Below are 26,909 nucleotides of genomic sequence, written 5' to 3' on the forward strand. Positions count from 1 at the left end.
ATGTTAAGGAAAAATATTGATTGCTTATGTGATGCTAATGGTGTTTGGTTCAATGATAGTAAAGATATTACAAATATGCTGGTTGATCATTTTGCTCAGGTTAGTAAAACTTCTAATCCTAGTTTGATTGGTAATACTTTTGAGACCATTCCTACAATAATAACTGATCAGGATAATATACATCTTACTAGAATTCCTACTAGTGATGATATATTTTAGACTGTCAAGAATATGTCTCCCTGGAGTTCTCCTGGCCCAGATGGGTTTCAAGATGGATTCTATCGTTACATCTGGGACATTGATGGTAAGGATGTCACCAATGATGTGCAAGGTTTTTTTGAATCAGGTTATATGCCTACTGAATTCAATAACACTTATCTTAGTTTAATACCTAAATGTGATAATGCTATAAGGCATGTTGATTTTAGACTTATAGGATTATGTAATACCATTTATAAGGTCATATTTAAGATAATTGCTGATAGAATTAAACCTCATTTAAAGCATATAATTTCATCTTACCAACCTGCTTTTGCGCCAGGAAGGGATATTCATGACAATATTATTATTCCACATGAAATGATCCATATTATGAAACATAAAGAAGGCCAAAGTGGAACCATGGCTTTAAAACTTGATCTCTCTAAGGCCTTTGATAGGATTGAATGGAGTTTTCTTCTAGGAGTTCTTAAAGAGTTTGGCTTTGATGATAAATTTTATGGTTATATTAATCAATGCATTTCTACCACTAATATATCTGTCTTGCTGAATGGTTCTCCTACTCATGATTATACTCCTTCTAGAGGTGTTAGACAAGGTGATCCATTATCACCTTATCTATTCATATTATGCATGGAATACTTATCTAGACTTTTATTGAATGCTGAGACTAATCATCTTATTTCAGGTGTAAAAGCAGTTAGAAATGCTCCAGGTATTACTCGCCTTATGTTTGCTGATGATATCCTGATATTTGTGAAGGCAGACATGCATAATATTCATGGTGTTATGGAAGTTCTTGATTTTTTTGGTAAAGTTTCTGGTCAGGTGCTAAACCTTGATAAATCTAGTGTTTATTTTAGTTATAATCTCAGCCCCAGTACTAGAGAGATCCTAGCAAGTGAACTTAAAATGACTGAAATGAAAGACACAGATAAATACTTGGGTGTATCTCTTTTGATAGGTAGAAATAAGACTAAAGCCTTTAGACCTATGATACAATCCTTTGACACTAGACTAAAAACCTGGAAGGGGAAAACTATGAACCAATCAGCTAGAACTACTATGGTAAAGCATGTTTTAAATTCCATACCAACTTATATTATGAGTTGTTTTAGAATTCAAAAAACCATGATAGATCAGATGGATTCCATACAAAAGCATTTTTGGTGGGGTCATAGTAACAACAAAGACCTTTGTCTAATAGGTTGTAACAAACTTATTATTCCTAAGGCTTTAGGTGGTCTTGGTTTTAGAAATTTAGAGCATTTTAATTCTGCCATGTTAACAAAAATAGCTTGGAAAGCTTGCGGTGAGGATAACTCTCTGTGTATGCAGATTATAAGAGCTAAATATGGTACAAATGGTAGATTACTTCATTTAGATAAGTTGAAAGAGGAAAGTTCATGGTTATGGATAAGCATTTATTCTGGAATTGAGATTGTTCAACAACATTCGATATGGATTGTTCAATGTGGAACAAAAATAAACATTTGGCTAGATAATTGGATTATTGGATTTAATAGTCCACCTGTCCCAATTATGGGTCTTTATAGCATTGTTACTTTTACTCTAGTTTGTGATATTTTTCTTCCTAATACTAGAACTTGGAATGAGAACCTAATTCAATCTCTGTTTAATCATGAAACTACCACTGCCATTCTTAATATGAATGTTTCCACAACTGGTGAAGACTATCTTATTTGGAAACCAGATAGAAAAGGTAAGTTCTCTGTCAAAAGTGCTTATGATACTCTGTGTGTTAGTCAAGTAGATAACACTATTGGTGGTGATACTATTCCAACAATAGTTTGGAAGACACTCTGGCATACTAAAGTCCCTAACAGGATGCAACTCTTTGTCTGGAAATGCTTAAAAGATATTGTTCATGTGAGAGATAAAATATCTAGATATAAACATGAAGTGGAACCTCATTGTGTTTTGCGTAATCATAGTACTGAAACTACTAGTCATTTGTTATCTCAGTGCAACTATGCTAAGGAAATATGGAATGCTTTAAACATTGATATACCTCTTGTTTGTCATAATTTTTTTTTTTTTAGGCTTGGGTAATATCCTGGTTCTCTACACGTAACAATGAAGATTTAAATGTACTTAAATATATGTGTATAGTTTGGTACATATGGAAAGATTGATGCAATTTAATTTTCCAGGATATTAAACCTAATGTCCAAAGTACAGTGATCAGAATTCATAACTTGGTACAGCAATGCAACTTTGTTGCTGCAGCTGTTACTATGCCTAGAAACAGTACTATTTTTCTAAGGAAATGGATTCCGCCAGATGAAGGATTTATTAAAATTAATGTTGATGCTTCCTACATTTTTGAAACAAAAAAAAGGTAGCATTGGTCTAATATCTCGTGATTCTGCAGGCAAGGCCTTAGGAGCTAAAGGATGGAGTTTGGAAGAGGAAGTGGAAGCTGAGATTGGACCTGAAAATTTTGAATGCAAAGCTCTAGTCAAGGTAGTGGAATGTATAAAAGATTATGGTTACAATAAAGTAATTTTTGAAATGGATTGCCAGAATGTGGTGAATTCGATTTGCAGAGATGACTCTCAAGTGCACTGGATGAACAACCACTTCATTCTTTCAGTTAAGAACAAGTTTTTAAATAAAAATCTTTGGTTTTGTAAGGCAATATATAGACAAGCAAATAGTGTTGCTCATGCTCTAGCAAGAAAGGCAAGAGTAGATGCACAAAGCTTTAATTTTCATTTTATATATCCTTCGGACATCATTAAATGGATTCAGGAAGACTATGTAATGCATTAGAATGTTTAATCAATAAAATTCTTTTAGTATAAAAAAAAAAAAGAATACGCGAATCACAGTTCCGGACTTAGCCTTGTGTAGACGTTTGCAAACATAGTTCGCAAACAAGAGTTTCGGACCTGAACTAGAACTTCATAGTGCACATACAAGGTATACATACTGTAATATATCCAGGCATTGGTAGTCGTTCTAAAACTCTCATTTAATCATTAAAACATCCTTAGAAGACAACAATGGTAATCTTACACATACCACTAGCTTCAAGTAATTTTCAAGTGATTAATCGATCAATACGAAACTTCCCAAGTTAACATCAGATGATTGTCTCACACAAATAATGTAAGATGTTCAAGGTAATTTTCACATAATCATCTTGACTTAATATTTAGATTCCAACAAATAAATTGTCTCCAACTAAACTCGTCAAGTAGATGATGAAGTTTAAGCTAAAGTTAAAAGCTTCTAACACATATTTCGATAAATATATAAACGAGATAAACTCGGCTCGAAATTTCAATTGTGTGTAATGTAAAAGTCTATATGTCTATACGACTTAGTGTGTTTAGAAGATAGAATATAATAGACTTCCGAGTGGTAGATAAGTTTTTGTCTCCACATACCTTTTTTTGATGAAGTTCCTCCAAGCTCTTCAGTAGATCTTCTTCTTCAATTGGTGAACGTTGTGAAGTCTAAATCTCAACTACACACTTCTATCCTAATCCGATACATAGCTATAAGTAGACTAAAAATCAAGTATATAATTTTGATCAACTAAACTTGACAAACAATCTTGAGATAGCAGCGCTTGAGAGTTCGACCGAGCAGTGCTCTAACACATCTCACCTTTTAGATTCCAAGCACGAGACACAAAATTCTTAATCATCCAATAAGGTAATTTCTTACCTAAACAAACCCTAATCAATAAATTCTCACAATTAGAGAGATCTTCAGAAACATCTTCAAAACCAACATTTGTAACTCTATTACCATCAATTGATCCAGGTAGTGTAAACCCTATATTAGCATCAGGAACAACCTATCTTCTCTTAACACCACCAGCACTTGTCCCTTGAGAACCCTGTAAAAACTTTTTAGGCGAACTCGATCCTCCCACACTTGATCTCTCTACCTTTTGGGAGGACGATGGTAGAGAGGAACCACCAGGAGACACACCAGATCCACCATCTTCAACCATGGCTGAAGTGAAAGTAACAAGAAAACCCTAGAGAAACTATCAGAAGAACTCGCCTTTACCAATGGTCAAAATCGCCTGACCAAAGTCAAGTAGAGAGAAATTTTTTAATTGTTTGAAGGTTATATTCCTTTCAGATCATTATATGCTCTTTAAGGTGTTAGAGCACTGCTCGCTCGAACTCGCATACATTGCTATCTCAAGCATGTTTGTCAATGTTAGTGATCAAAACTATAAGTATTGATTTCTAGTCTACTATTAGCTAAGTCTTGGACTAGGATAAAAAGTGTAGTTGAGCTCAAGACTCGATGGTGATCATCATACAAAGATGAAGAACTACTCAAGGAACTGGTGGAACTTCATTGACTAAAAGGTATGCGGAGACCTGAACTTATCTATCACTCAAAAGTCTATCTACTCTATCTCCTATCTTGAGACAAAAGTCGTTCTGCTATATAGACTTTGATTATACACATTTTCTATTTCGATCCGAGTTTATCTCTCTTATCTATTTCTCGAAATATGTGTTGGTAAGCTTTCGCTTTGGCCAAGTTCATTTTTACTAGTGACGAAAGTCATGTTAAGTTTCAATCACTTGAAAATGGCTTTGACGAAAAATGGTTTGTGAACAACAACTATATAACGTCCTCTAAGAATGTTTCAATGATTGAAATGAGAGTTTAAATTATATAACCATGGTTGGATATAAGCATTGTGTGGTAACTCGTACATGTAGAAGTCCTTATTCCTTACTTTGTTGCTTAGGAAAACCGGAACTAGAGTCTGCGTACCCAGTCCGCGTACTGTCGGAGGTTCTCATCCCAAGAATTTCTGCTGGAGTTTGTGAATTGAAAACAAACTTATTCCGGGTACTTAAGTTCGCGTACCAGTCCGCGTACTTTAGTTGGTTATTTTCTAAAAACGATTATTCGTGAACTTAAACTTATATAAACTAAGGAATGCAAGTTTCCAAACCGTGGCTATAAAGTTCATGAATCGATTCGAGTGAATCAAATCGTTTTTATTTCAATTGTGTCTATTATAAAGATCTATGCAATTGAACAACTCTCTAACTTGTTCATTTGAGTCATTTGAACTAGTTGTGGTAAAGAAGAATATGGTTGATATGAAAGTGCTCATATGGCTAACCATTTGGTTAACTACTGTTGAACCAACTAGATGTACATGTTTGGGTACGGTTATACAAACCTAGATAAACGTGCATTTCATTTGTGTGTAACAAGCTAAGTTTCGATCTAACGGTTGAAAGATATTAGCTTGAATCTAATCAGGTTTTCATCTAACGGTGAATATTGAATGCTTTGTTACTAAGCTAACATTGATTGTAAACACTGATTGGAACGACTATATAAGGGAGAACTCTAGCAACTGGGAAACCTAATACCCACACCTCCTATGTGGTACTAGTTGTATTAGCTAGAGTCGATTCTCCTTTAACCTTAGGTTTCTTCCCGAGACCCTGTAGGTTAACGACTTGAAGACTTCATTGGGATTGTGAATCCAGACCGATACTACTTTCTCGTAGTTGTGTGATCTGATCTTGCTATTTCTATCGTACTAAGTACAATTGTAAGATTGGCTTGAGATTGATTTATCCGACACGCAAGATATAAAAGAAGTCACAAACATCTCTTCGTCTCATCGTTTGTGATTCCGCAATATCTTCTTTCGCTAGTCAATTAAGATTATTGTGAGGTGATTGATAATACTAGGTTGTTCTTCGGGAATATAAGTCCGGGTTATCAATTGGCTCCTGTTCACCTTGATTTATCAAAAGACGGAACAAAAACTCGTAGGTATTTCTGTGGGAGACAGATTTATCTGTTTATGGTCCTTTGACTGAATCAGCATTTAACTGGGAAAAATCTCTTGATGAACAGTTGGATGATCTTTCAGATGACAGCGATTCAGAAGAAGGACAAAGTATTGATGAGGAAGTCTCTTAATATATCAAGCTTTTTGACCATGCTTTGAAAGAAAAGAAGTTAACTACTTGCTTGAGTAAATACATGGCACCTCTCTGTCAAGAAAACAGAAAACTGAGAAAACTCTTTAAAGGGTATGATGGTGGATATAAACTTTTACAATCTACCGTTAAAGATCGAGAAGAAGACTTACGCTCAAAAAGGTCTGAATGTGATAATCTTCTTCGAAATCTCTTTGTGTTGAAAGAAAGACTTGCAGAATCCGAAGCAAGATATGACGTCTCTCAACAAAAATGTTCTAATGACAGAGAACTCAGTCTCCTCGCCAGAGAAAAATCTTTGGAGACCGTTCTCGCAGCTGCCCTTAAAAAGGTAAAATCACTGGAGGAGAATCTGAAAAGATTCAATTCTAGGTCTACAAAATTATCTTCTATGCTTGGAGCATGTAAAGAACATCGTGATACACGTGGTCTGGGCTATAAGGGAATAGACGCTCCAAGTACTGATAAGATCAATTTTGTTCAAGCTAATGCCAAATTTTCATGTGAAAAAAACTTACCAACAGCCGACGGTTTTGGAAACAAGGATTGTACTCCTTCAAATTTAACTCGCATGAGAAAAGTCAAAAACAAATCCTTTAACTGCTGTTATTGCAGAAATAAAGGGCATCTTGAACGAAGATGTCGTTTTCGACTGGGGAATGAAAAACTTTACAACATTCTTGTATGGATGTCTAAAGAAGTAATTAAAACTGTCTCTCATATTGTTGGAGTAAAAGGAAGTGTCTGCAATCAAGAGAAATGTTGTGATGAGTCATTTCTAGAATATGATTTTGAGACAAAAAATGCCTACAATTGTAGAAGGAATAATGTCAGGTGGACAACTGACTCTTTAAATCACTCTGAGAAGAGAAAATGGCATATGAGAAAGAAAGAAAAGCCAAATTCCTTATCTCCTTCTAAAGAAGACAGTGAACCCAAAGTGTCTGCTCCAGATTTCATTCATATCAATAATCGAGTCTCGGAGCTCAAGATCAGCATAAACATACTCAAACGGAGCATTAAAAAGGCAAGGAAATCAGCAGGTTCATGTATTCCTTGTTTCACTCTGGTTAAATCTCTTTCTACTAATCCTAATGATTTTTCTGAAAGTTGTAGATGGGGCAAAACAATTTGCTGGTTTTCACGAGATTGAGGAGACGACCGTACGGAGGAGACTCCTTGAACCGAGCGAAATTTTCAACCTCACACATATGTACTGCAAGAATGGAGTGCTTTGAATTCGAGAGATCAATCTGTAGTACTCCGGTCTAAACCAAGACAATGGCCATTCCAGAGTAAATTCTGTCACAAGAGAGAATGGGTTGATTTGTAGGAGGGAAGCTGAAAAATGTGTGGAATCAATGGTAATCAAAGACTGTGGGTGTGTTATGAATTCTGAATAAGATCAGTTCTGAATGATTGAAGTTGCTCAGTTGAGAGTAATTGCTCAATTGATGAGGTGTTGATCTCGTATTGTCTGTGAGACGTGAGATTCTTGTATATTCAATCATGATTTCAGAGACTTATTTATATTGCTGGAATTGTAGACACCATGATCCCATGAAGTGTGACAGTTGATGGAATCAAAGAGTGGGGAAATGGAAATCGTGTTTGAAACTAGTTGCTCATCGTGCGGAGACTTGGCCGATTTTCCATCCACTACTTTGTTAACTCCTTCAACTGATTGCACGACTTTCTCACATTCCATCATGTGTACGAACACACGTGTCGTAGACCGCCAGACCAAAACCCTAGTTAATATCCCCCCATGTGACACGATTGAAATCTCGTGGTTAATTAGTCAGTTGTTGACTTCATGATTTTATGGGACGATGTGTCCAGGTATTTGCTGAGTTGAACATGATTTTGCAAAATGTTATGAAACTCATGAATTGAACGTGTCTGTTGAGACAAAAGTATAATTCTCACGTTGATAGTTGAGGCGAGCAAGCATTGCTCTGAATTGTTGAATATTGATAGTTGAACCAATATTCCTTGATTTGAGCAAATATTGCTTATCTGAGCAAGTGTTGCTCGTCTGATGAATTATTGGTAGCGTGACCAAAATAAAACATTAATTAGAATACTGGTAGTTGAACCGAGCATAATTAATAAGAATACTGATCATGAGATCGTCGTAAATTTATTAGTGTTTGAATCTGGAATTATGATCCTTGGATTCAGAAACCCAAATCTGATCAATTGATGACCAATTGATGGTTTATTTCAAAATCAACCATGGAATGGAAGAGAGATCGGCTACATGGGATCATGGATCGACCATGTAGCGCCGATATGCTCATGTGAGCAAAATACCAAGGTCTCTTGAAGAGTTGGTGATTTGTTGATGAAAGAATGATTAAATGCTGGTTTAATCATTTATTCGAAAAATGCTCGTCTGAGCTTTAGGTGATAAAACCTAATTAATTATGAATAGGTGAGGGACTGACCAAGGGGTCATGAAACCGGCCCTGGGTGGTCACGGGATCGACTGACGATCACTCCATGAAATTCCAAAATTATTTGGAAGAGTTTTGGACCTAATGCATGGCCGTCCGGCCAGTGACCACGGTTCCATGGTGCTTTTCCTAATTTTATATTATTTTTCATGAATTTATGAAAATATCATGAAATAAAGGAATTTGTGGAAATTAAGGAGTTTCCTTGAAGTGAAAGAGTTTCCATGGGATCAAGGAAGCAAATAATATTAAAAATAATAAAATAAGGGCGTGTGGGACCGGCTGAGGCATGGCCGGCCGGCTGGGGCCCGGTCCCGTGCGTTTTCCCTAATTTTATGTATTTTTATGTATTTTTTCCATGATTGAAAGGAATTTTCATAATTTGAGAGAAATACCATGAAATCAAGGAATTTCATGGGATCAAGGAAACCTTAAAATAATAATAATAAAATAAAGGGAAATATGATAAGATCAAGGAAAATAACAAAAATATGATAAAATATAAAACTGGCGTGGGATTGGCCACGGCACGGACGGCCGGCCGGTGAACCCAATCCCTCAGTACCTTGGTCGATATTTAATTATTTATTATTTTCCTTCCTATTTTGCATAGGTTCATCGTTTCGTCTGTAGATGGTGGATTTTCGACAAGGGCTAAAATCGTAAACTCATAATTATACGAAGCTCTGATCCAGCAATCAGACGTGAGTATCGAGACACGGGTCTCTCATCGAATTCTCAACGGAGAGTACTTTCTCTCAGAGTACATGTAGATATGTAGTCTCACCACTGGACAACGGCATATCTCATGAATACTGAATACTTTCAGTGATTATTTCTATATAGTATCACGAGATGGACGGCTCCTAGACAGCTTGCTCTGCTAGTATAGAGCGATAACGTCTTCAGGAACAAACAACGAGTTTACCCTGACTATATAAAGGATATGACTTACCGACAAGCTCATATCGGGATAATTAATGCTCCTAGACAGTTTGCTCTGCTAGTATAGAGCCACAAAGTTAATTATTCCTAATTAAGATTAATTCTGCCATGATATTCACTACTGAATTCCCAGAATAATCTATTATTGCTCCCATTCCATGGTCGAATCCACGACTGGTCCCACGGAATGGCAATAACAATTGCTCTTATTCCATGGTCGAATCTGCGATTGGTCCCACGGAATGGAAATAAACAATTGTTCTGATTCTATGATCGAATCCACGGCTTGATCTCATAGAATAGCAATAACTATATTATCTCATTACTCCGATTTCATGATCGAATCCACAACTGGTCTCATAAATGGTAATAGATAAATCTTAATTACTCCGATTCTATGGTCGAATCTACGATCCCATGGAATGGTAATGCTCAATTTATTATTCTGAATTCGTAGTCGAATCCTCAGCTGATCCTATGAATTAATAATAAACATCTTATTACTCAGTTTTGTGAACTATTCTCCACTGAATTCCACAATTAGTAATAAATAATCAACAACCGGGTATCTGAGCTACCTTTAAGTAAGCGCCGATTAAAATGGTGAAAGTGTATTCAACGACGATACGCTAACAGTCACCGCACGAACGAGTATTTCAAAATACAACGAAACGATGAACCTATGCAAAATACAGAAGAAAATAATAAATAATTAAAAATATTGACCAAGGTGCTGGAAACACGGACACACGACCTACCGACCGTGTCGTAGTCAGTTCCATGCCAGTTTTTTATTTTTAATACATTTTTATTATTTTCCATGATTTGATGAAAATTCTCTCATCTGATCAAATCTCCTTCGTCTCGAGGAAGCTCCTCGGTTTCATGGTACTTCCATAAATCCATAACAAATAATATAAAATTAAGGAAAGGAGTGTGGGGCGTGACCATTGGCCAACCGGCCATGCCTTGGTCCCAGCCGGCCCCACACCCCATGGTTCCTTATTATTTTATTATTATTATTATTTCTCTAATTTCATGAAAAAACTCCTTGATTTCATGGTATTTGTTGCACAAATCATCATATAATAGTAAAATAAAATAAAATTATGAAAACTTGTGGGACCGGGCCACTAGCCGGCCGGCCATGCCCTAGCCGGTCCCACACGCCCTTTTTTTTATTATTTTATTATTATTTATCCTATTTTTCCTTGAATTCATCAAATTCCTTGATTTTATGGTATTTCTCTCAAATTAGGAAAAATTCCCTCAAATCATCAAAAATACCTAAAAATATTAAAAAATTATGAAAAACTCGTGGGACCGGTCCATAGTCGGCCGGCCATGTCTTCATGGTCTCACACGCCCGTGTTTTTATTATTTTAATATTTTGCTTCCTTGAACTCATGAAAACTCCTTCAATTCATGGAAACTCCCTAAATTCATCAAATTTCTCAAAATTCATGAATTTTTCATAAAATCATCAAAATATTATAAAGTTAAGGAAAAGGAACCACGGGACCGTGGTCACGACCGGCCGACCATGCCTTGACCACGGCGGTCCCACGCCTCCTCATTCCTTATTTTATAATTATTTTTCATCATCTCATTGTGTTTTCCTCAGTTTCGTCGAAACCCTAATTTTGGCATATTTTCTCGAATGGATGCTCAATTGCACGCCAGAAAATATCAAAATTCTCAGGACTGAGACGCGGATGCCTTGGAGACACGAGCACGCTATCTTGACCGACCAAGATTGGCTCTTTGGCTCACGGAAGCCGGTCCCATCAATTTTCACAGTTTTGACCTAATTTGCACAATTGCTCGTATTAGGTCCAAAACTCTTCCAAAAACTTTGGATTTTCATGAAGTGATCGTCAGGCGGTCACGTGACAACCCAGGGCCGGTTTCATGACTCCATGGTCAGTCCCTCGCCTCGTCATAATTAATTAGGTTTTCTCACCTAAGGCTCAGACGAGCATTTTGAATAAATGATTAAGCCAGCATTTAATCATTCTTCCACCAACAAATCGTCAACTCTTCAGGAGTTTTTCGTATTTGCTCACGTGAGCATATGGACACTACATGGTTGATCCACGGTCCCATATCTCCCTCCTTCGTCCTATGGTTAAACTTCTGACGAACCATGAATTGATCATCAATTGATCAAATTAGGGTTTCTGAATCCAAGGATCATCATTCCAGATTCCAACCTTAATAATTTTACGACGGCCTCGTGGTCATTATTTTATTAATTATGCTCGGTTCAATGACCAGTATTCTAATTAATATTTTTGGTACGCTTCCAATAATCCATCAGATGAGCAACACATTCTCAGACGATCAAATATTCAATAATTCATCACATGAGCAACACTTGCTCAGATGATAAATATTTGCTCAAACCAAGGTATATTGGTTCAACAATTAATATTCAACGATCCATCGAATGAGCAATACTTGCTCACTTCATCATAAGAACTATACCTCTGTCTCATGACATGTTCAACTCATGAGTTTCAGAACATCATGTTCAACTCAGCAACTACATGGACCCATCGTCCCATCAAACCACAAAGTCATCAATTGACTAACATACCACGAGACATCAATCGTGTCACTTTGGGGGGATATCACTTAGGGTTTTGGTCTGGCGGTCTACGACACGTGTGTTCAAACACACGATGGAATGTGAGCAAGTCGTGCAATCAGTTGAAGGAATTCACGAGGTAGTGGGTGGAAAATCGACCAAGTCTCCACACGTTGAGCAATTGGTTTCAAACACGATCTCCACTTCCCCACTCCTTGATTCCATCAACTGTCACACTTCATGGGGTCATGGTGTCTAAAATTCCAGCAATATAAATAAGTCTCTGAATCATGATTGAATCATCATCATCATCAGTATCATCAATCTCACGTCAAACTGACAACACGAGATCATCAACTCATCAATTGAGCAACTACTCTCAATTGAGCAATTTCAATCATTCAGAACTTATCATATTCAGAATTCACACACCCACAATCTTTGATTACCATTGATTCCACGCATTTCTCAGCTTCCCTCCTACAGATCAACCCATACTCTCTTGTGACCGAATTTACTCTGGAACGGTCATTGTCTTGATTTAGGCCGGAGTACTACAGATTTATCTCTCGAATCTAAAGCACCCCATTTGCAGGGGTGCATCTGTGTGAGGTTTAACATTTCGCTCGGTTCGAGGAGTCTCCTCCGTACGGTCGTCTCCTCAATTCCTTAAAAACCAGCAAATCATTTTTCCCCATCTACAGATTGGCGACTATAGTGGGAGATCATTCTCTCGGTTGCAATTTCACAATTCCACAAGATGGTTGGTCTTAGGACTAGTTCAACTAATTCAGGTCAGAATATTTCAAACTGCGACATTCCTCATGTTACACTTGGCGGTATGGAAGGCAGAGGGATCCCGACTTTGGCAGAGTTAGATCAAATCCTAGAGGTCCATACCAGGAACATGGACCTGATGAAGGAGACGATAAACCACATCCTCGACTTTCTCATCAGATTAACATCCGAGTTAGGCGGTATCTCCGCTCCAGAAGCCTCAACACCGGGGACTGAAGCGTCATCTGACCCTCAAATCAACAACTTCACCACATACGAGAAGCCGGTAGAACAAGAGGTCACACATTTGATTGAAAATCTATGTGAACTCCTACATTTCTCCAGGGATCAGCGCACAGACACATTTTCAGCACTCAACCAGATATCATCCAGCGTCCAAATAACGCCACCAACACCATCAGTTGAAGAAGTCTCCCTAGTGCTTGGGCATTCGATCGACAACATCTCTTTTGGAGAAGAAGATCGCATGACGGATTAAGGACACAACCGAGCATTGTATGTTATTGGTTTCATCAAAGGCACCGAATTTAGAAGAGCTCTTGTCGACACTGGTGCTTCCACTAACATTGTCACTATGAAGACTCTCAGGATGGCCAGATTCCCACAAGGTAAAATCGTTCGCTATCCCATCCTAATGAAAGGATTTGAAGGAAGTCAAAGCCATACATATGGATATGCATACATAGATTTGAGGGTTGGGCCGATTCGATCGAAAGCAACGTTTCATGTGATCGAGCAAGAACCTGACTACCACATAATACTGGGACGCCCATGGCTCCATGATAACAAGGTGGTTCCTTCAACGTACCATCAATGCATGAAGGCTCTGCTCGACAACAAGATCGTTCGCATTCCGGCTTCATCATCTCCTTATGCTCCCGTCTATGATACTGAGTTCCTTGAATCTCAAAAGGGCGTCCCGGAGCCTCCAAGCAGGATTCGCAGTACTCCACTTCCAACCTGGAAGACTATCGAGAAGGATGATAACGATCCGTCATCCTCAGCTGCTAAAATGATCAAGTCACCTACTACACCGACTAAACGCCATAATGGTCAAGTCTCAACTCCGTGGTCAAAATTCACGACTGATCGAGATGTAGAAGGGAGAGTCATTTATCGCCGACGGAAAGATTAACAATTAATCGGGGAGAACGATGAAAAGTCTCCCCACCATGAAGAATCGTGTCAGAGTGAGCTATCACTTGAAGAAGAAGTCCAGGATACCCCACGACAACTACAAGACGGCACTGACTCTACCACTGACGATCTTGAAAAAATCAACATTGGGACTGAAGACGATCCAAGGCCAATCCTGATCAGTTCAACACTATCACCAGAGGAGCGGACCGAGCTGATAAAATTTTTGAAAGAATATCAAGATGTCTTCGCCTGGACGTACGAAGAAATGCCGGGTCTGGATGAAAAACTCGTCACCCATCACCTGCACATCGTCCCTGGTTCCAAAGATGTCAAACAACCGCCCGGACAATTTAGACACGAAGTCGAGGAGCAAATCAATGTCGAAATCCAGAAACTGTTGGCAGCAGGGTTCATCAAGCCTATTCTTCATCCAACGTGGCTAGCAAATGTGGTACCTGTTAAGAAGAAAAATGGTCCAATCAAATGTTGTGTCGACTTCAGGAACTTGAATAAATATTGTCCAAAGGATGATTTTCCTCTACCCAACATTGACATGCTCATCGATGCAACCAGTGGTCACGGTATGTTCTCATTCATGGATGAATATAGTGGGTACAACCAGATCAAGATGTATGAACATGACTCCAACAAGACTGCGTTCCGTACTCCCATTGGGAATTTTCACTACATTGTGATGCCCTTTGGATTAAAGAATGCTGGTGCCACCTATTAACGAGCCATGACTGCCATATTCCACGACATGATGCACAAGCAAGTAGAAGACTATGTTGATGATGTGGTGGTAAAATTGAAGACTCGAGCATCTCATCTCTAAGTTCTAAGGCAGGTGTTTGAAATATGCAGAGAATACAAATTAAAAATGAATCCTTTAAAGTGCGCATTCAGAGTTTCTTCCGAAAAATTCTTAGGATTCCTGGTCACGGCTGAAGGGATCAAAGTCGACCCAGACAAGGCAAAATATATTACCACCATGCCTCATCCACGAACCGTGAAGGAACTACAGAGCTTTATGGGCAAGGTAAATTATATTCGACGCTTCATTCCTGGATTAGCTCAACTCATTGCTTCGTCCACACCTCTGCTGAAAAAAAGAGCAAGCTTCACCTGGACAGTTGTTCAACAAGAAGCTTTCCATAAAATACAACAGATAATATTGTCACCGGCCGTCATGAGGTCCCCAGTGCAGGAACGACCTCTGATTCTTTACACAGCCTCCAGTGACGTCGTCATCGGCACGCTCCTCGTTCAGGAAGACGACGAAGGCGTCGAACGACCGATTTACTACTTCAGCCGCACAATGAGAGATGCTTAACTCTGATATCCAAAGGCCGAAAGGGCATGCCTGGCATTGGTATATGCAATCCAGAAGTTCAGACATTACTTGCTATCTAACAGGGTCGTACTCATCTCCAAAGCTGATCCCATAAAGTTCTTGCTATCAAAGCCAGCCTTGATAGGGAGACCGGCAAAGTGGTTACTCCAGATGTCAGAATTTGACATAGCTTGCACGCCACCTAAATCCATCAAAGGTCAAGCGGTCGCAGACTTGCTCGCTGCTTTTCCAGGAGAAGATACAACAACCCTACATGAAGAAGTGCCCGGAGAATTCTCAGATATCTTGGTCATCAAGGAAGAAACACGGCTTCTATACTTTGATGGATCTTCCACCCCTAGTAGTGACACCGGAGGAGAGGGCATAGTGCTGGTGTCTCCATCTGGTGAAGTTTTCTCACATTCGTTCAAGTTGGATTTCCACTGCACCAACAACTCAGCAGAATATGAAGCCTTCCTATTAGGATTATCCTTGGCCAAGCAAGCAGGAGCAACACACCTCGAGATAAGGGGAGATTCAAAATTATTGGTCAACCAGATGAATGAAACGTATTCTCTCAAGGAAATCACACTTGCTCCATTCAGAACCGAAGCTCAGCGACTGTTGACCTATTTTGCTGACGCAACGATCGTCCATACTGGACGGACTAACAATAGGCATGATGATTGCCTAGCAACTCTCGCCTCCAAGATGCAATTTGAAGGAGTAGAGAAAACGATCACCGTACATAGGCGTTTTGTATCTTCAACTTGGCTCACTCAGATAGAAGACATTCCAGCAAACGATTGGCGAGCACCCATCATTCATGAATTGAGCAGCTCTGTTTCAGAAGGCCAAGTCAGCCTCAAAGAATTGAAGAACTACTTCTTGCTCCATGGAGGACTATACTATCGAATCCCTGATGGATCTCTATCACGATGTCTTGGGAGCAACGAAGCGGAAGAACAACTCAAGCGCATACGTGAAGAAATATGCGGGCAAACGTTAGTGGTAACACTTTACAGAAAGCTTCAAAGAATGGGATACTACTGGCCATCCATGGAAACTTAGTCAAGAGATTTACAAGGATCTTGTCCTGATTGCCAAACACCTCCTCATCACCTGGAGGTTTTGACAGTCCACCACACTGGGGACTGGAAGGAGCCTTACATCAAATACCTCCGGGATAACGAACTACCACTGGAAAAGAAGAAAGCAGTCAAACTCATTCAGAAAGCTAAGAGATTCGTCTATCTCGATGGGATCTTATACCGCAAAAGCTTTGGTGGGAATTTACTGAGGTGCTTAACCGAACATGAAATCCCTACAATCCTGAAGGAAGTACATGATGGAGAACATCAAGGAAAGAGGAAACTATTTCTTCAAATTCATGAGAAATATTATTGGTCAACCATGGAAGATGATGCAGCCGCACACGTTCAGAGGTGTCACCAATGCCAAACCCATGTTAATCTCATCCACACTCCTTGTCTACTGTTGAATTATGTGAATAGTCTGTGGCCTTTCTACAGCTGGGGACTAGATATCATTGGGAAGATCAATCCAGCATCTTCAAAACAACATGAATACATCATCACTGCGACAGAGTACTTCACCAAGTGGGTCGAAGCTATTCCTCTTTGAAGCACCACTGGAGTTACGATTGCCGCCTTCATCAAAGAGCGCATAATATGTAGATTCGGAGTTCCTAAGCATATCATCACAGATAACAGAACTCCTTTTGCCAATCAAGATGTTGAGAAGTTGCTCAATAAATATGGGATCAAACAAATCTTCTCCACGCCTTACTATCCACAAGGAAATGGTCAAGCAGAAAGTACCAACAAGACTTTGGTCAGGATTATCAGTCGGACGATTTATGACAATCCTCGATCACGGCATGAGCAATTACCCATGGCTCTATGGGATTACAGAACTGCACCAAGGATATCGATCGGTACTTCGACATATTCCCTTGTCTATGGAGCCGACGCCATACTTCCAGCAGAAATCAAAGATCCCTCAGCCAGGATTGCAGCATCCAGTGGTGTACAATGGGATGAGGCCGAAATCTCCAGATCAATAATCGCTGAGCTAGATATGCTGGAATCAAGGAGAACCAAGGTGGAAAAATATGTGGAAGCTTACAAACAGAGGATCTCCGGAGCCTACAACAAAATGGTAAGACCTCGAACATTTCAAGTAGGATATTTGGTATTAAAGACGGCAAAGCACATTCAACAAGACATGTATGCTCCTAAGTTCTCTCCTAAATGGGAAGGGTCATATGTTGTTATCAAAGCAGTGTCTAGCAGATACTACAAAATTTTAGCAATCAATGGAGGAAAGGAAGGAAACATCATCAATGGCAAATGTCTCAAAGCTTATTATGCCTGATCCATGAAACAAACTACCTCTTATCATTTCAAGCATTTTCAAAAATGTAATTTCATTCCTCCAAAGAGCATGCGAATGCTCCTTTGTTCATTAAACATTTCATAAATGAGAAAAATTCGTTCATACCATGATCAACTGTTTCACATAACTAGAAACTCAGATTTACTCAAAAAACAACAACCACAAATGCTCACTCAGAGCAAACCATCCAGCAACGGATAATCCCTGTAAGAAGCCCCGTCAAGCTTCTTCTGAAAAATATTGGTCTTTGCCTTCAAGTCTTCGACCGCTTTCTCAACCCTTGCTGACTCCAGAGCCAGTATCCTCTCCTCATCCAGTAAAGCGGCATTCATGGAAATTTCATCGGCAGCCTCTGCCGCCTTATGAACCTTGATTATCTCAAGACGACGACGGAGCCATCTTACATTGAATCGCAATATCTCACAATTCGAGATCATTTCATCCCATTTGTGCAATTCATGGTTTTTGACGTCTCGCAAATGCATCTGGTTCATTTCCTCGATGATCGGCAATAGCCCCACTACCGTGGTTAAAAGAGTTGGAAGAAAACCTTTCCACACTTCTGTGGTAGCAATGTGACCATACCTCTTCCAAATCTTGGTGTACAGAGGCGCATGACATTTGGGAATCACGAATCCACCGACCACTTCATTGTCTGGGAAGGTATTAATCAATGGAGCTTCAAATAAGAGTCCAGCGGTTGGGTATTCACGAACATGGACACTGTCTCCAGTCTCCACGGATCCTGCAGAATCTTCACATGACTGGTTACTGCTTTCCTCAACCTCAACCACGGTCACGAACTTTCCACTCTTTCTTCGTCTAGCATCGACGACGACACGGACATCTGCCTACGATGAAACAAATGAGTGTTAATCCCGCGACTCAATACAATCTCAAGATTCATAGGTTTACTTAGAGACAATCCAGCTTCAGCACGAGCCGATCCATACCGGGCAGGAGCTCTAACAGTCCGCTTAGGCCTTGCATTATGAGGAGTAACATTCTTATTACAGTCCTACGACAAATCATTCTCTTGTGATCAACAATCTTGATCGAACAGAGACAAGAAAGGATAAGAAGAAGAAGTGTACAACTTACTGAGATAGACGTTTCTATTTCACGCTTCGACTGAAGATCATCTTGATAAGAAATGCTATTGCTCGACATGACGGCAAGGAGGTAGAATCAAAACTTCTCTGCACGATGAAACTGACTCAGGAATGAAAGAAATATTTGCGTGGATCATAGATTTGGATTCTTGAAGATATATATATCAGGAGATAGTCATCACTCACGAATAGTCAACTCAGTTACGAGTTTCACTGAAACCCTAGGCTTCAAAGATCAATACTGAAGACGCGGAGGAAAATAACGCACTGGGGACTGAACATCACGGGTCAAAGGATAGGCCACGCGGCCTTGTACACGTCATGAATTCTCAGCCGTGTGTTATGTTACTTCTCATGAAAATTGACAAGTCATGATGAATTTGGATATATGGACATTGGTCCATGTCATGGATTAGAAGAAAATCGACGTTAACAAAATGTTCATCATTCAGAAGAAAAGTCTAATTGAAGTAAAGTCATTTAAACAGTCAAAAGAAAGATATCCACTATGAAGACTAAAAAGGGAATGCTCTAACATCTAAAGAAGATGGAAGTAAAACTACTCGTCGGACTCATCCGAATTGTCAGCTTCATCGTCACTGTCCTTCTCGGAAACATCTTATTCAGAGTCACTATCAGGATCATTGGTAAAGTCCGGTGGACGGAAGATAACATCATCATCTGAATCCGAGTTATCTTCTGCTGCAACTTCAGCTTCAATTTTCTTCATCATCCTCTGATGCTCTCTTTCATATCGATCAGGCTTAATGTAATGCTCGGATGGTTCCCATGTGATCTCTTCTTCAGAAGCATCAGCATCAGAATCAGAAGGCACTCCATCCAAGAATCGACGCTTCTCCTCAACCCTCTGTCTCTTACGTCGGGTGCGATCTTTCTCACGTTGACGGGGATCCTCCTTTTCGTCTTCAACTCCTCTTTTCTTGAGTTCAGCAAAAGAGACTCTTCGCTCACCCAGGGGAACATTAGGCTTCGCCCCTTCATGGGTAACCCTAGCCTTTGATTTCGCTACAGGAGCGTCGGAATCCTCATCAGAAGAGCCATAGGAAGAAGAAGAATACCAGTAATCATAATTGCTGTTATTGTTGGTCGACATTTTCTGGAACCGGAAGATCAAAGATTACTACTATGTAAACGAACCAACATCAGCAAAATGGGTAACTCTAAACTCTTACCTCTTTACAATTCTGCTAATGATAGTAGTTATGCCGTAAGAGTTAACACCTCAAAATCGTGCGTCTCTTCGAAAACTGCAAAAAACGAACGAAACTTTATTTAATTTCCGAAACTGATTTTTCATGAAATCACGGACACAATTTTCATAATGTGATCATTCACACAACTGACCTATGAAGTTTATAGCAATAAAATATTTCATCATAAATATATTGTCTATCTTCGAAGGTTCCTCAAAACACACATTTTGATTTTTCAAAAACAACAATTAATGCAACTTGCATATATAAATTCTCAAGGATTTTTATCTAATGAAAACAAATTCATGCAAATAAAATATACCATCATATTTTGCACAATATATGTCACGGCTGCATATAAAAAAAAATTCCTTCGTATCGTCGTTATTTGTCTTTAAAATGAAGGATTATTTCAAAAATATTGTGAAAGCTCACATCTCATACATATGATAAAGTTTTGTATTTACATGAAAGCTCATAAGCAAAATTTTACCAATGGACACAAGTTCATCATACATATTTTCCTTCGTGTCGTCGTTATTTGTCTTTAAAACGAAGGATTATTCTGATTTCATGAAAATTCACTTCTTTTATGATGAAACCTTGGTATACATGAAAGCTCATACACTAAGTTTTATCACTGGACCTAGGTTCATGTTTAAAAAAAAAATCTCTCTCGAAAATCAGGGATTATAGTTAGTTTTCAAAACTAACGATCGAACGAACATACGTTTTCAAAAATGAGGGTTTTTTCATAAAACTCACACTAATATACACACATGTATATAAATTCATCATAGTCAAAGCATGAACAACTCATGAGGATCATAAACATCAACATAAAAAAAAAATACACGTACATGGTCGACCGAAATTTGGCCAGCGGCAACGGACGGCGACTGGCGGTGGCGCTGGATCCCGGCGGTCTTCTCCTGTTGCTGGCACGTGAAGATGAAGAGGTGATGGAAGATGGACGTGAGAAAAAAAGGATTAATCTCTTTTATACAATTTTTATTTCCAAAACCTAATTTTATAAGGATTTCCTTATTGGGTCCGGCCCGCGAATCCTATCCGACCATGGACTCGTCGTCCAAACCAGTGGATCAACACCGATTTATGCTCATCAAACGATGCTCCAATCATGACATTGAAGTCTTCATCAAGTCGTGGTTTGCTCATGCTCTCTAAATCCGGTAACGTCTCAACTTACGACTAAGTTCAATTACTGGTATTATTATTTATGGCCGGAAAATCACCATTTAATGCTGACTGAGGAACACAACTTTCCTCAGTAAGCAGAGGACTTAATATAGATGGTGGATTTTCGTCAAGGGCTAAAATCGTAAACTCATAATTATACGAAGATCTGATCCAGCAATCAAACGTGAGTATTGAGACACGGGTCTCTCATCGAATTCTCAACGGAGAGTACTTTCTCTCAGAGTACATGTAGATATGTAGTCTCACGACTGGACAACGACATATCTCATGAATACTGAATACTTTCAGTGATTATTTCTATATAGTATCACGAGATGGACGGCTCTTAGACAGCTTGCTCTGCTAGTATAGAGCGATAACGTCTTCAGGAACAAACAACGAGTTTACCCTGGCTATATAAAGGATATGACTTACCGAAAAGCTCATATCGGGATAATTAATGCTCCTAGACAGCTTGTTCTGCTAGTATAGATCCACAAAGTTAATTATTCCTAATTAAGATTAATTATGCCGTGACATTCACTACTGAATTCCCAGAATAATCTATTATTGCTCCTATTCCATGGTCGAATCCACGACTGGTCCCACGGAATGGAAATAAACAATTGTTGAATCCACGGCTTGATTTCATAGAATAGCAATAACTATATTATCTCATTACTCAGATTTGATGTTCGAATCCACAACTGGTCTCATAAAATGGTAATAGATAAATCTTAATTACTCCGATTCTATGGTCGAATCTACAATCCCATGGAATGGTAATGCTCATTTTATTATTCTGAATTCGTAGTCGAATCATCAGCTGATCCTATGAATTAATAATAAACATCTTATTACTCAGTTTTGTGAATTATTCTCCACTGAATTCCACAATTAGTAATAAATAATCAACAACCGGGCGTCTGAGCTACCTCTAAGTAAGCCGCGATTCAAATGGTGAAAGTGTATTCAACGACGATACACTAACAGTCACCGCACGAACGAGTATTTCAAAATACAACGAAACGATGAACCTATGCAAAATAGGGAAGAAAATAATAAATAATTAAAAATATTGACCAAGGTGTTGGTCAATATTTTGAATAAATGATTAAGCCAGCATTTAATCATTCTTCCACCAACAAATCGTCAACTCTTCAGGAGTTTTTCGTATTTGCTCACGTGAGCATATGGACACTACATGGTTGATCCACGATCCCATATCTCCCTCCTTCGTCCTATGGTTAAACTTCTGACAAACCATGAATTGATCATCAATTGATCAAATTAGGGTTTCTGAATCCAAGGGTCATCATTCCGGATTCCATCCTTAATAATTTTACGACGGCCTCGTGGTCATTAATTTTATTAATTATGCTCGGTTCAACGACCAGTATTCTAATTAATATTTTTGGTACGCTGCCAATAATCCATCAGATGAGCAACACATGCTCAGACGATCAAATATTCAACAATTCATCACATGAGAAACACTTGCTCAGATGATAAATATTTACTCAAACCAAGGAATATTGGTTCAACAATCAATATTCAACGATCCATCGAATGAGCAATACTTTTCACTTCATCTTAAGAACTATACCTCTGTCTCACGACATGTTCAACTCATGAGTTTCAGAACATCATGTTCAACTCAGCAACTACATGGACTCATCTTCCCATCAAACCACGAAGTCATCAATTGACTAACATACCACGAGACGTCAATCGTGTCACTTTGGGGGGGATGTCACTTAGGGTTTTGGTCTGGCAGTCTACGGCACGTGTGTTCAAACACACGATGGAATGTGAGCAATTCGTGCAATCAGTTGAAGGAATTCACGAGGTAGTGGGTGGAAAATTGACCAAGTCTCCATACGTTGAGCAACTGGTTTCAAACACGATCTCCACTTCCCCATTCCTTGATTCCATCAACTGTCACACTTCATGGGGTCATAGTGTCTAAAATTCCAGCAATATAAATAAGTCTCTGAATCATGATTGAATCATCAGTATCATCAATCTCACGTCAAACTGACAACACGAGATCATCAACTTATCAATTGAGCAACTACTCTCAATTGAGCAATTTCAATCATTCAGAGCTTATCATATTCAGAATTCACACACCCACAATCTTTGATTACCATTGATTCCACGTATTTCTCAGCTTCCCTCCTACAGATCAACCCATCCTCTCTTGTGACCGAATTTACTCTGGAACGGTCATTGTCTTGATTTAGGCCGGGGTACTACAGATTGATTTCTCGAATCTAAAGCACCCCTTTTGCAGCGGTGCGTCTGTGTGAGGTTTAACATTTCGCTCGGTTCGAGGATTTTTAATGCATCGTCGTATTTTGAAATACTCGTATTTTGAAATACTCGTTCGTGCGGTGATTTTTAATGCATCATCGTTGAGTACACTTACACCATTTGAGTCGGGGCTTACTCGGAGGTAGCTCAGACGCCCGTGCGTTGAATATTAATTACTAACCCATGGAATTCTGCTGGGAAGAACCATAGATTGAAGTAACGAAATATTGCGAAAATATTTGAATATTTTCGGAAATTCAGTGGATGAATCCAAGAATTTAGGAATAATTAACTTATGGCTCTATAATAGCAGAGCAAGCTGTCTAGGAGCATTAATCATTATGACATGAGCTTGCTGGAGCTTCACATCCTTTATATAGTCAGAGAAAACTGTTGTTTGTATCCTGAAGACGTTATCGCTCTATACTAGCAGAGCAAGCTGTCTAGGAGCCGTCAATATCGTGATTCTATATAGAAATAATTATTGAAGTGTGTAGTATTCATGACATATGTCGTTGTCCAGCCGAGAGACTACATATCTGCATGTACTCCAAGAGAAAGTATTCTCATTCAGAGGATTCGATGAGAGACCCGTGTCTCAATAATCGCGTCTGATTGCTGGATCAGAAGTTCGTATAATAATGGGTTTACGATTTTAGCCTTTGTCGAAAATCCACCATCTACAAAAGTCTTCAAGAAGGAAACAGAGAAGAAGTCAATATTCTTGATGAGCAAAAAGCTCATCAAAATACAACATAACTACTCAATGTAACATCCTTATTGTAATATGGAAGGATGCTTATAATTCTCAAGAATCCTGTGTGTCTTGAGAAAGTAGTTGTTGTTATATTTCATTTTGTTTTAGAAATAATGATCATTAAAATGTTGAGCCTTGCTCCAGTACTTTAAAGAATGACGATAGTACGAAGGAAAAAGTTTTTTTTTATATGTGGACTTGTGTCCAGTGATAAAATTTTGTTTATGAGCTTTCATGTAAATCAAAACTTTATCCTATAATGTGTGAGCTTTCACAAAATTGAAATAAACCTTCGTTTTAAAGATGGATGACGATACGAAGGAAAAGAGTTTTTTTTTTATATATAAGATTATGGTTTGTCCATGAAAAATATATTTGCATACAAAACCGTGACATGCTTTCACGGAAAAAAGATTTATTTATTTTTTTGCATGAGTTATCACTCACAAAAGTAAAAACCTGAGTTATTGTTCATATATTTTCAAAACCCAGGTTTGATTTTGAGTAATGTTCAAAGTAAACAATTGTTTATGATAAAATAATGTTTTAGTTTTCAAAATTCCATGGTAAATCTTCACGCAGTGGAAATGTTTATGATTTTATGAAAAATCTGAGTTTCGTTCGTCTTTTGTAGTTTCGAAGGAACGAACGATTTTGAGGTGTTAACTCTTGCATTACTATCACTACTGTTAGTGGAATCGTAAAAGGTAAGAGTTAAGAATTACCATTTTTGCAGATGGATTTACTTGCACGTTGATAATTTTATGCTCCTGGTTTCAGAAAATGTCAACTTCCAGCGGCAACGATTACGATTATTATTACTCCTCTTCTTCCTCCAGCTCTTCTGATGAGGATTCCAAAGATTCTGTAGCCAAATCGAAATCTAAGACAACTCATTATGATGGAGCGAAGCCTAGCATACCCTTGATTGATCAAAGGGTCACTTATGTTGAACTTATGAAGAGAAAGGCTGAAGATGACGAAGCAGAGAATCGTCAGCGCAGAAGGGATCAAACCCGGCGCCGAGTACAAGCGGCTGAGGAGAGACGTCGATTTGTAGATGGGGTACCCTCTGACTCTGATGCTGATGCTTCTGAAGAGGAAACTGCGTGGATGTTTACAGAGCGCAAGATCAAGCCTGACCGATATGAAAGAGAGTTCCGGAAGAGCATGAAGCAAATTGAAGCTGAAGCTGAAGCAGAAGAAGACTCGAACTCGGATGTTGATCCTGATGCTCATCCAGACTTCATCGACGGTCCTGGCGCTGATTCCGATGAAGAGGAAGACAATGATGACAAATCTGATAACTCGGATGACAAGAAGGACAACTATGACGACTCTGACAATTCAGATGAGTCTGACGAGTAGATTTACTTACATCCTCTTTTCTTTCTTAAACATTTGAACGTTCTTTAGCCTTCGTGGTAGGCATCTCGTTGATTACTTGAATAACTTAGAGTTAGGGTTTTCTTCTGAATAATAAACATTTCTATTAATATTGATTCCTTCTGATCGAATGAAATGGACCAATGTCCATGCGCCTAAATTCATCATGATTTTTGATGATTTCCGTCTTGTGAGAAGTACCAGAACACGATTAAGAGACACATGACATGTACGAATCCGCGTGGCTATTCTCTGACTATGTCATTGTCAGTCCCCAGTGTGTTACTTCCCTCTGCGTCTTCAGTATTGATCTTGTTTGAAACTTAGGGTTTCCGTGAAGCCCTAACTGAATTGACTGTCCGCAGAAAATAAACATCCACCGTGTCTAATATATATCTTCAAGACTTTGAGTCTATCACCTACGTGAATATTTCTTCCATTCCTGAGTCAGTTTCACCGTGCAGAGAAATTTTGATCATCATACCTTATTATCGCTATGTCGGGCAGTAGTATTTATTCTCAAGATGATCCTCAGTCGAAGCGTGAAATAGAAGTGTCTATCTCAGTAAGTTGTATACCCTTTTCATCTCTATATGATCGAGATTGTTGATCATAAGAAAACGATTTATTGCAGGATAATGAGAAGAATCCTTCTTCTCATAATTCGAGGCTCAAGCGAACTGTTAGAGCTCCTGCCCAGTACAGGTCGGCTCATGCTGAGGCTGGATCGTCTGTAAGTAATCTTACACCTTTCGAAGCTTCATCACGTTCAATTTTTGTAAAATTAAGCATTTCTCCATTTCGTCGTAGGCGAACGTTCGTGTCGTTGTTGATGCTAGAAGGAGGAGAAAATGGAAAGTCTGTGACCGTGGTTGAGGTTGAAGGCAGCAGCAACCGAGTTGTCGAAGACTCTGCAGAATCCGTGGAGGTTGAAGACAGGGTTCACGCTCGTGAATATCCAACGGCTGGACTTTTGTTTGAAGCTCCTTTGACCAATACTTCCCCAGACAATGAGGTAGTCGGTAGATTCGTCATTCCCAAGTGTCA

General features: G+C 38.9%; 1 protein-coding gene across 1 annotated transcript; it reads left to right on the forward strand.

Moving 5' to 3' along the window:
* LOC113359908 lies at window positions 1-25,844 on the forward strand. Its single transcript, XM_026603474.1, has 5 exons — window positions 1-99; window positions 220-2,256; window positions 2,394-2,490; window positions 2,615-2,706; window positions 25,257-25,844. Exons 1-5 carry the CDS (start codon window positions 1-3, stop codon window positions 25,842-25,844), a joined length of 2,913 nt encoding a protein of 970 aa, XP_026459259.1.
* The last annotated feature ends 1,065 nt before the right edge of the window (window positions 25,845-26,909 follow it).

The sequence above is a fragment of the Papaver somniferum genome, chromosome 3 (genome assembly GCF_003573695.1).
Source record: "Papaver somniferum cultivar HN1 chromosome 3, ASM357369v1, whole genome shotgun sequence".
NCBI lineage: Eukaryota > Viridiplantae > Streptophyta > Magnoliopsida > Ranunculales > Papaveraceae > Papaver > Papaver somniferum.